The 11,261-nt window shown below is 42.7% G+C and overlaps 1 protein-coding gene across 1 annotated transcript; it reads left to right on the top strand.

Moving 5' to 3' along the window:
- The first annotated feature begins 593 nt into the window (after positions 1–593).
- On the top strand, positions 594–4,724 carry LOC101769496 (indole-2-monooxygenase). The gene is made up of 4 exons (XM_004968034.2): positions 594–1,479; positions 2,556–3,232; positions 3,406–3,840; positions 3,948–4,724. Exons 2-4 carry the CDS (start codon positions 2,669–2,671, stop codon positions 4,578–4,580), a joined length of 1,632 nt encoding a protein of 543 aa, XP_004968091.1. The 5' UTR covers positions 594–1,479; positions 2,556–2,668; the 3' UTR covers positions 4,581–4,724.
- The last annotated feature ends 6,537 nt before the right edge of the window (positions 4,725–11,261 follow it).

Raw genomic sequence — 11,261 nt, forward strand, 5'->3', positions numbered from 1 at the left:
GTTGGTTTGATGTTGCTCTTGGCTTGTGATGTGCAGGTGTAGGATGCGACGTGGCGGTCGACGGCGTGCGGTGAAGGTCAAGCGAAAGGTTCATGCCGATGGACCAAGGGCGGTGAAGGATGAACACGAGTAGGCTTGGACCGATGGACCCGAGGAGTCCGGGCGAAGTCACGGGCGGTCCACATGGTGCACGGAATGGCGAGAGGGCATGACAGGATGGAGACGACGTCGGTCGAGTCAAGCGGGAGGCTTGGCGGAGGCTGGACACGCGTCAATGGATGGTTTGGGTGGTTTGGGCCTCAAAACCACTGCGCAAGCAGGTTTCCCAGTTTGAGCCTCAAAACCGGGGGCGAGCCCGGTGCGGCCGGAGCTTCGAGAAGGAGGGCACGTGCGTCATCGCGAAGCTTGCGTCGAGGCGAAGCAAAGTCGTGAAGGCGGCGTGTCCGTCCGATGCACGGATAAAAACTTGGACCAAAATACCCCTGCGTGGGTAGTTATCTTAGTTGTAGCTGTAGGTGTAGTATAGTCTTTCATCCTGGACTATAAATAGGGATGGGGGGCTGGTTATTTCAGCACCTCTTTGCTTAGCAACTCATTATCTATTTGCTTAGAGGCTAGTCATGTGCTTAAAGTGAGAGGAGAGAGGGAGATTAGAGAGTGATTACTCTTTTCTCTTGATTTCTTCATCTTTAGTGGGTGGATGAAGGGAGGAGGCTAGTCTTCATCTTGTAAAGATGTTGTCCTCATGATTTAGTTGTGTTTTGATGTCTCAATTCGTGCTAAATCTTTGTCTCCCGAGCGTTTTTCTATTTCGCTATTTTCGGAGCTATTTTTGGGGATTTATTGTTCTTCGTATTTGAGCTCGAATCTCGTGAGATTGGTTGAAGGGAAATGTTGCTAGGTCCTTAAGAAGCATCTTTGATATGATCCCCCTTCAAATCCCTCACGAATCCGGCTTGAATTTTGAATTTTCCCAAATCGTGTTCTTGAGTTAGGGTTTCGATTTTCTCCAAAATTAGTGATGAATTCTTGAGCTTTTCAGGATTTGTTTCATGGATCTATTTGCCCTTGGGGTATTGCATCCGTGTCTCAAGTTTCATGTCGATCCGCGAAGTATGGGAGGAGATCTTATGATTTGAAGTTTGTTATTGTTCTTCGGTTGTTCTTGGTGTTCCTGTCTCTGTTCGCGCAGGTTCTCTGGATAGCGGAGCATCAGGCAAGATGGCGCAAGCGCACGTGCCGTGCACGCAGCAGCGCTCGTGCTCACGTGCAACGAAGCAGTGCAACGGGCCGTCAGCAGGCCGCACCAGACCCAGCTTGCGGGAGTAGGCAGCCCAGGGGCGAGCGTAGCTGACCAAGCAGTCCAGCAGATCGTTCGCTTCACAGGCCAAGCAGGCCTTTCACGTGAGGCAGGCCTAGCAAGGCCAGGTAGGCCAACAGGAAGTAGCAGGGGCACGCAGCCCAATAGCAATTGTCCAGGTGAGAAGCAAACCGTGTCAACCTGTGAGCTTTTTTTTTCTCTTGCTACGATTAGTTCTCTATTAATTCCTTCACTTAGCTAATTAATCTATGTCACCTTATTTAACTACTTGTTTGGTGGTTTATCTTACTAAATTTATGTAGTTTATTTAATCTATTACTAATCCTTCCATACCTAGTTAAGTAAGTGGTTAGTAGTATTTTTGTTTTGTCTCATCTGTGCAATTTTGATGGAGTCGATTCATGCTATATTTCCGCTGTGATTTGTGCGTCTCTTATCGTTTCTAGGGAGAGCTTGTCACGAGTTGACTTGCGTCATCTTGACGATTGAACGCACGATGTGCTTTGGGGTTATGTTAGGGATATAGACCTTGTTCTCGTAAAGAATTTTTTTTAGCTCCCATTCATCCCCCTCCGGTCGTCCTTACGATCCTCCAAAACCTTACCTGGAAAAAGTTCTATTTATGGTGCCTAGCCAAATACTTCCATGTCATGCCATGCACAGGCACGCATTGATCGATCCCAGTTGCTGTATGGGACAAGAACGCACACGTGACCGTACTGGCTGCTGCGCTAGATTTTTCTTTCTTTTCCTTCAAAAGTTAGATTTTTTCTTTCTAAAAGTACACGCACGTGTTTTCTTCTACTGACTTATTTTTAGCACGTGTCATATCGAATGTTTAGATACTAGTTAGAGTATTAAACGTAGATTATTTACAAAATCCATTACATAAGACGAATCTAAACGGCGAGACGAATCTATTAAGCCTAATTAAGCCTAATTAATCCATCATTAGCAAATATTTACTGTAGCAACACATTGTCAAATCATGAACTAATTAGGCTTAATACATTCGTCTCGCCATTTAGATTCGTCTTATGTAATGAGTTTTGTAAATAGTCTACGTTTAATACTCCTATAGATTCGTCTTATGTAATGGGTTTTGTAAATAGTCTACGTTTAATACTCCTAATTAGTATCTAAACATTCGATGTGACGGGTGCTAAAAATAAGTTAGTGCACCGCTGGACAAAGGTGACGTGTGAGTATGACTTGCTGTCGCTGCTATCTTCAGACACTGGAGCTATTCAGCTATATAATATAGGAGTAGTCACGAAGGAAGACACGGCACGATTCAGTGGATCGTCATTCCTGTTCGATCCAAGCAGTAGTGTTTGCCGCAGAGCCATGGCTCAGATGTTGCAGGATGATGCTCACCACCATGGCGTCCATGAGCTGCTCCGCGAATCGCCGCCTCCACGAGCAGCGCTGATCTACTACTCTCTCCTTCTCGCATGCCCTGTGATCCTCCTGCTGCTGCTGCGCCGCCGCCGCCTGACGGCGTCGTCTGCCGCCGCGAGAGACCGGGAGCAGCTGCTGGGCAGGCTCCCTTCGCCGCCGCGCAGGCTGCCCGTCATCGGCCACCTGCACCTGGTCGGGCGCCTCCCGCACATCTCCCTCCGCGACCTCGCCGCCAAGCATAGCCGCGACGGCCTCATGCTGCTCCGCCTCGGCGCCGTCCCTACGCTCGTCATCTCCTCTCCGCGCGCGGCGCAGGCCGTGCTGCGCACGCACGACCAGGTGTTCGCGTCCCGGGCCTACTCCCCCGTCGCCGACATCCTCTTCTACGGCTCCAGCGACGTCGCCTTCGCCCCCTACGGCGAGCACTGGCGCCAGGTCAAGAAGATCGCCACCACGCACCTCCTCACCAACAAGAAAGTCTGGGCCTACCGCCACGCCCGCGAGCAAGAGGTAAATCACTTGATGCCTTGAATTTAAATCGCATCACTACATGACTTAGTCTATATTTGATCTGCTGACTAAAAGTTAGTAACAAAAGATTAATCACTTGTTCCATTAGTTGTCACCTCACTGTACTGAAATCCGCTCACTCTCCCTCTACATGACGGATTTGGTAACGACAGGTGAGGTTGGTCATGGCCAAGATCCGCAAGGCGGCCGCTGCAGCTCCAGGCATGGCCATCGACTTGAGCGGCCTGCTAAACTCCTTTGCCAACGACATCGTGTGCCACGCCGTGTCGGGCAAGTTTTTCAGGGAGGAAGGCCGGAACGAGCTGTTCCGGGAGCTGATTGAGGCGAACTCGGCGCTCATGGGGGGTTTCAACATTGAGGACTACTTCCCAGGCTTGGTGAAGGTGGGCATGATCAAGAGGATGGTGTGCGCTAAGGCCCAGAAAGTGAACGAGGGATGGAACGAGTTGCTGGATAAGCTCATCGATGATCACGAAAGAAGGTGGGAGTCACAACTTGGGGACGAGGAAAGCGACTTCATTGATGTTTTGCTCTCTGTTCAGAAAGAGTACAATCTCACAAGGGACCATGTAAAGGCACAACTGGCGGTATGACCTTTAAATTATGCATGCAGCATTCTTTTTCCGGAAATAGACATAATAAAGTTACTGTTTTTACAAACAAGCTAACGTTGGTTCTCATGCATCCTATGTAGATCATGTTCGAAGCTGGCACAGATACATCATTCATAGTGCTGGAATATGCGATGATTAAGCTCATGCAAAACCCCCACCTCATGACCAAGCTACAAACCAAGGTGAGGATGGCTATACCAAAGGGGAAAGACATGATTACTGAAGATGATCTGAATGCCAATGACATAGCCTTCTTGAAGGCAGTCATTAAAGAGACACTCCGACTCCATGCACCAGCTCCGCTTCTTGCACCCCACCTATCCATGGCTGATTGCGACATAGAGGGCTACACAATACCTTCTGGGACACGTGTCATCGTCAATGCATGGGCTCTTGCTAGGGATCCTAACTATTGGGAGAGCGCAGAAGAGTTCATGCCGGAGCGGTTCATGGAAGGCGGCAGTGCCTTTGCTATGGAGTACAGGGGGAATGATTTCATCTACCTTCCATTTGGGACTGGGCGAAGGATTTGCCCAGGTATAAGCTTTGCAATTTCTGTTGTTGAGATTATGCTGGCGAACCTCGTGTACCATTTCAACTGGGAGCTGCCACCTGAATCGAAGGATAGAGGGATTGATATGTCAGAATCATTTGGGTTGACCGTGCACCGGACGGAGAAGCTTCTCCTTGTCCCTGTACTGCCTCAAGAATAATTCGGTAGTCTTGTGTGCGCAGTAGCTTTGAGGACACTCTAGTATCTTTTGCCTACTCTATGCGTGTTGGGACTTGTTAAGTAAAAGTGTGTTGAATAAATAATGAGTAGCATCAATTGATCATGAAGAATGATTGTTTCATAATCTATTCGAATCATAGAAGTAACGGAAACGTATCTGGTGCAAACCATCTACTCCGTGCAACCTTAAAAATTATGAATCAAGACCACAAGATGCTAATCCAATGCATTAAAAACATTTATGTAAGTTGTGCCCCAAACTGACATTTGTGGTGGAGATTTAATTATGGATTTTGTTGTCATACTCCCTGAGTCCCTGTATTCTCTTTTAGTAGATATATTTTCAAAACTGAATTTTTCTCTTTTCATAGGCCTACTAAAAAAGCTAGCGCGGCTTTGCCGCGTCTGGCTTGGAGCGTGCCAGCCCACCATACATACATTGTACAGGCCAGCAACGTTACCTTATACTGACAAATTTGAGTACAGACAGATAATTACGAACTAAGCAAAGTTTGTTTAATTTATGTAACAGATGAGATAACAATTCTAGTAAAAGAGGTGTGTATGCAAACTTTGTAGGAACATTTTGGTACCAAAGTTCAAGGATGCTGTAGAAGACATTACCGTTTTGAACAGAAAATTACTTTATTAAGTATTGTGCGGTACGTACGAAGCAGGGAGTTTGTAGCAAAGACATTTTTTTTGAAAAATAGAAACATATTAGAAGATGAGTAAATTACAACTATAATAAGTATTTAGTAAAGTGAAGTTCAGGTGTTATGCCATTCTAGAATTGTAGGAGTACTTTAAATTATGCTTTGTTATTTGAGTGAACTATGAAGTATTAGGACGAAATGGCATATGTACTTTATATCCAACACTGCAGCAGCAGCCAACTTTGGCTGTCATCAAGTTAGGATGACACCTGCATGAATTAAAAAAAGGGGAAATGAGGAGGCGGGAGAAGAATTTCCATGTAGCTTCAAGAATATAACTTTGCTTTGCAGAATAAACTGGCCACTAACCGTATGATTCAAAAGGTGAGTACTCATATTACAGAGCTCATGGTGAATACAGTGATACTTGAACTAAACTAAATATTAGTGACTTGCATTGACTACTTTGCTTTGCTGAATAAACTTGCCAAAGAGAAAGTTCTCGATTGCAGCACTATAAATTCTTTTTTGGATATTATAGCTTACTAAAAACAATAACAATCCAAGATATGATCATCATTTTTAATTTCTCTATAGTAATATTAAGGCTTAAAGTAAGTGTCTTGGGCATGAACTTTTACAGATGGAAAAGGGGCAGGAAATAAGTAATAATTTGTTTGTACTTACCATTATCTATCATCTAGCATTCTGAAGAGCTGACACTGATGGCCAAGCAAGGAGGAGCTCCGACACTGATGCTACCTGCACCTGAAGACCCGGGCCAGGGCGACAACACCGATCAGGAAGCGTGAGGAAGAAGAGGAAAAAGGAGGAGGGGATGACCGGAAGTCTGGCGAAATCTGTCCATTTTCTCACAATCGTCGATCCATGTCTGTTTCGCAGCGATCGTGGGCTGTGAGAAATCTAGTGTTGTTAGATTTCTGTTCTAGAACTCTACTTGGAGTTGGTGATCAGTTGTCGTGTGTTCGAGGTGTAGCCTAGTCTCTTAGCTTGAATCAGGTTAGGAGTATTAGGCTTTCGTCTTTCTTTTCCCCCTAACTGTTTCTGTACCAAACTCTGGAATTTCTGTTGCGTTCAGTAATGGGAATGGGGGCAGCCTCGATTCGAAAAAAATCTAGCATTCTAGCTCTTGGAGCTTATATGCGTTCATCAGCCACAGCTGCGACTGACTGTACCATGCTTGTGCATTTCATCAAATACATATAGAGCGGCTTGACTAAGTTGTGGCAGCATTGCAAAAATGACTGTCGGCAGTGATTTCAAACTGCTGCACCTATAGGTCCACAAGCACAAACGTCAAGGATGACCCAGCCACACACACGGCTCGGTGAGGGCTGCCCGCTGGTAGTGGACGTCGCACTATAACCAGCAACCATCCTCTGTACATAGGCGTCCTCTCCATCATGCGGCCCACACATGGATCAGCACATATGAACATGCAGCATGCATCTGCATATAAGATATTAGCACCAAAAAGAAACACAAAAAGTTTCAAGAGAATTTAATCAAAGTACTTACAAGAAGACGACTTGCAGCAGCAGCAGTCTTCATGGAACGCGAGTAAGACATGGCCGAGGATGTTGTTGTCACCTTGTTCCAGGGCCGAGGACGTCTGGACCTAGAGTTTTCACTGAGCAATTTGTCTTGGAGGCATTTCATCGGGCGTCGTCCATGTCAACAGCCGCTCCGACCGGAGGGACGCGCAGGGACGAGGAGGATAAGCGCCCTTCCTCTAGCCACGGGCACTCCGGGCAGTGCGGCCGGTCAATTGCCCAGGTGCCTCGTGCGGCCGCCTCGAGCCCTCGAGTCCTCGACCACCAGGTGCCTGTGCCTCACGCCTTGTCCTTGCTGGTCGCGGGCTCGCGGCCCTCGTACTCAAAGTGCACGGCGTAGGAGCGCTTCCGTTAGGGACTCCCCACTACCGCCATAGCTGCCGCCTGGACGAGCGCCGCCAGCAAGCTCGTCACATGGAGTCGCGGCTGAGAGGCAGGGAAGGAGCGACGGCCGACGGGTCGAGGAATGCGGCGATCGGGAAAGCTCTGGAAACGCACTAGATGTTACGCCCGCTTCGCTTTTGGACGGCCCGATCAAAATCGGACGGCAGGGAATAACAGGCTACGTGGCCCAATGAAGTGCTAGAGCTTGGCTTAGATTTCGTTATATAGAGATTTGAATTGACGTCTTGGTTATGGCACGGGATGATTGCACAGTATCCTCCGTTATCTTTTGACAGTCCTATTTAACCATGCCATAAGTTATACCTCATAAACAAATGATTCATTAAAGCTCAGACTTCTTGATACCCACATAGCCAATCTCACGTAGAGGAATGAAGGGTCGCGCGTCAAACTCGAGACATCTATTAAATGGATGGACAATTGGATTGAAATGAGACTATCAAAAGAGAATTTTTTTCAAATTTGAAAATAATCCTATCAAAAGAAAATGAACTGAGTAACTCTATAAAGAATAATTTGTGAATGTATATGATAACCTCGGTACCGAGGAGCCCTTGCGGAAAATCGTTTCCACTAACAAGAGTATATAATGACGTGATTAATTGGACTATAAGTAGGGTCGTTCTCCTTGTCAATAAACCAAACTGAAATAGGTCTAATAAAAGAGAATAAAAGGAGTACTAATGTGCTTATCTTGCTTGGAACTCGCGCGGAATGCAGCCCTAGCTTCCGGGGCTACCGCAGTCTCCAAGAATCTGGATATGCATGTATCCTGGATTTTGAGATCGAATTGAATTGAAGGTAAACTTTATTGTTTCTACCCAAATCGTCTTCCATCAACAGAATATATGTTGCATTACTCAAATGCTTACATTGCCACCCGCATGACTTTGTAATACTTGGATTCAGTGTATATGATTATACGCCGTGACAGGTGCGCCAAAGGCGACAAATCTGCGTTTGTCACCTTCTAGCTAGCAGCCCCCCAACTAATTAGCGCAGGCCGGACCAAATAATTAGCGTGCGCCGTTAACTGTTTGTGTGTGTAGTGTGCTCTGTTATTTTTTTCGTTGACTGTTTCTCTCGTTGACCATTAAACTTCTTTATTCATTCACACACACTTGTAAACATAATATTAAGATGCAAATAATTTGTTGTATTAATTTGAAAAACTACATAATTGGATAACACTACATCTTGTTTTGTGAGTCATTTGAAATACTCAGGCAATAATAGAGTAGATTAAAGTTACGGCATAATTGGAAACTTTTGAACTGCAATCATATGTCCTTATTCTCTTGTTTTGAAGATGCAAATACTCAGATGTTCTCTTGTTCCTGTTGTAACAAGAAATAAAAATAATTCATGAGTTTGTCTCAAGATATAGTATTTATAGAAATTTTAGATTCTAAAAACTTACATTATCATTAACGAATTTTCTGATAAACTCTAATTTTGTCTTGTTGAACTGACTGGTACAAAGTTGATATAGAAATTCAGCACGCATTGCAATAACATTCTCCTATATAACAGAAATAACAATTTGTAAATAGAAAAAGAAAATTCTTATATTAAAACAGTATGAATAGAACAGCTTCAGAACAAGTATATATTCTATTTCGAACAAATTAACAGATATGCGGAACAAATTAATAAAGATGCAGAACAAATCTGTATGCTATTTCCAACAAACTAATAAAGCTGCTGACAAGTATGAAGTATATTGAACAAGTGTATTGAACAAACCATTCCTGTTTTGCATAACAGGAACAACAATTTGTAAATAGAAAAAGAAAATTCTTATATTAAAACAGTATGAATAGAACAACTTGAGAACAAGTATCTTTCTATTTCAAACAAATTAATAGATACGTAGAACAAATTAATAAAGAGGCAGAACAAATCTCTATACTCTTTAGAACAAACTAATAAAGTTGAAGACAAGTATGAAGTATATTGAATAAACAATTCATGTTTCCTGTTTCGTAATTTAAAGCAGAATCAATATAATAGTTCTCATTATATAATTAGATTTTTCATATTACTGCAATACAATAGTTTAAAAGGTTTGTATGAATACATCATAGACACATTGCTCATTCCTTTAACAACCATAAATTAATTAGTCACAGGAATCTTACATTTGAAAAGGCTGATGTCCTAGTACCATTGTAGATTTGCATGAACTGTATCACAAAAATTTCTGAATCATCTGGAAAATACAAGGAAACAAAATAATATTATTAGTTTGAAAGAAAATTTTTGTATGCTTGAATTAATAATATTGTCACCAATGATAATTGTGTAATCTGAACTTGTATTTTGGAACTGATTTGTATTTCAGTTGAAATTCCGTAACATTGTAACTGATGCAATTTGGATAGCCAATGTTGAAGAATTTGTGAAAGTTATAAATAACGGAGTGGACAATCGGTTTGGCTATATCAGGATTGGGATTTGGGTCAAGAATATCAAAACTATTGTGCATGAAATTGACAAAAATTAGAAGCCACTGATTCTGGTTGAAACACGGAATGTGTACCTGGAATTAAAATAAATTATGACCTCAAGGAAAATTTATACATTGTATGCAATTGTATTTAGTTCAACAATTTGGTTACCAGTCCAGCATTGTACAATGAAAACCCAACTGATTCAAGGAAATCCACCTTAAAGTGTTCAAAATTTAAAGATTTGGTCATAAGAATGTTCTGCAGAACAAACAATGGAAAATAGAATCAAGCAACAGTATATTTGAGTAAATAGTTTATTAATCATGTGATAAGAAAAAAGAAAAATAATAGTATACTAACCACTTTTGAAAGTGCATCTAGACCTCTAAGTGGGTTTTGGTGAATTGAATGACAAACAATTAAAGAACTAACTTGGTTGCCTAAGATTGTGAGCAAGATTCTACTTTAATACCCATGTTGTAATATTGACCCATGTGTTGAATGAGTATCATATGGCTCGCAATGAAGATAGCAAGCAAGTGTGTGAGCCCATAATACAAATAAAAGATCAATGACAAGTAAGAGCAAACTGAAACTTGGGGATGTATTCTATGATGGTTGAACTATGATTCTCCAAATCATATAATAGCTTGTTTGACAAAGTAAAGGGATCATTAAGAAAAGAATAGCAATATTCATAAATGGATAGTTGCAAGACTTCATGTGAATATAGTAAATGAACATTAGTTATTCATTGGTCTTGTTATTGGAAGCTTGCAACTTATAAGAGATTTTTTACCAATCAAGAACAAGTAGTTGAAGCGGATTTCAAATGGGATCTTATTGTTGATGTAAAAAGCAAAGCTAAACTCATAATGGCTTGAATGGATGAAGAGATCAAGCAAGGGATTTGCAACGAGGTACTAAGCAAGGTTTAGTCAAGTGGTGACTTGAGCCATGAACGATGCTAAGGTGAAGTGGCTATCTCTTGAGGATTTTGAGGTATCAAGTCAAGCCTTATCGAGAGAAGCAATGCAATGCATCTAATCTAGTTTGATTGGTAAATGGAGTGGCTTAAGGATTCAAGTATGTTTTACATGAACTAAGGAGAATCCTAAGTCACTAGCTTAAGATGATAGCTATGTCAAGAGCCCTCAAAATGATTATTGATCAAAATATGACATGGATGAAGACTTTCAAGATCAAGTGGAAAATATAGTGTTTATATTTATTCGTGAGTATAGATATGATGTACTATCAAGAGGGATGCAACATTAGCAAATTGACAATACCAAAAGTGCTCTTAGTTGACCTATGAGAGTTTGGCCTTGAGAAAAACCTCTAAGTGAGCTAAAAGTTCCATATCAGCTAACAAAGGTTGGTTCATTCTTTGGGCCAATCAAGGGTGAGTGTTGAGAGTTTTGGGGCTGACACAGCCAGACCGATCAGATCGGTCTCAGATCGGAGACCGGTCTGACCGGTCCAGGTGTTTTGGGTGATGCTAAGTTGAGAGCTCCGGATTATTTTGGAAGTTTTTTTTAAAATTCCGGAAGTTCCGGAATTTTTCGAAGAA

The sequence above is a fragment of the Setaria italica genome, chromosome V, assembly GCF_000263155.2.
Source record: "Setaria italica strain Yugu1 chromosome V, Setaria_italica_v2.0, whole genome shotgun sequence".
NCBI classification, from domain to species: Eukaryota; Viridiplantae; Streptophyta; class Magnoliopsida; order Poales; family Poaceae; genus Setaria; species Setaria italica.

What these genes read in the sequence shown, in the direction of transcription:
- LOC101769496 (XM_004968034.2), top strand. Translation starts at nt 2,669, where the DNA reads ATGGCTCAGATGTTGCAGGATGATGCTCACCACCATGGCGTCCATGAG. An exon ending in GCCACGCCCGCGAGCAAGAG is followed by an intron (nt 3,233 to 3,405) that starts GTAAATCACTTG and finishes TGGTAACGACAG; the next exon opens with GTGAGGTTGGTCATGGCCAA. An exon ending in ATGTAAAGGCACAACTGGCG is followed by an intron (nt 3,841 to 3,947) that starts GTATGACCTTTA and finishes CATCCTATGTAG; the next exon opens with ATCATGTTCGAAGCTGGCAC.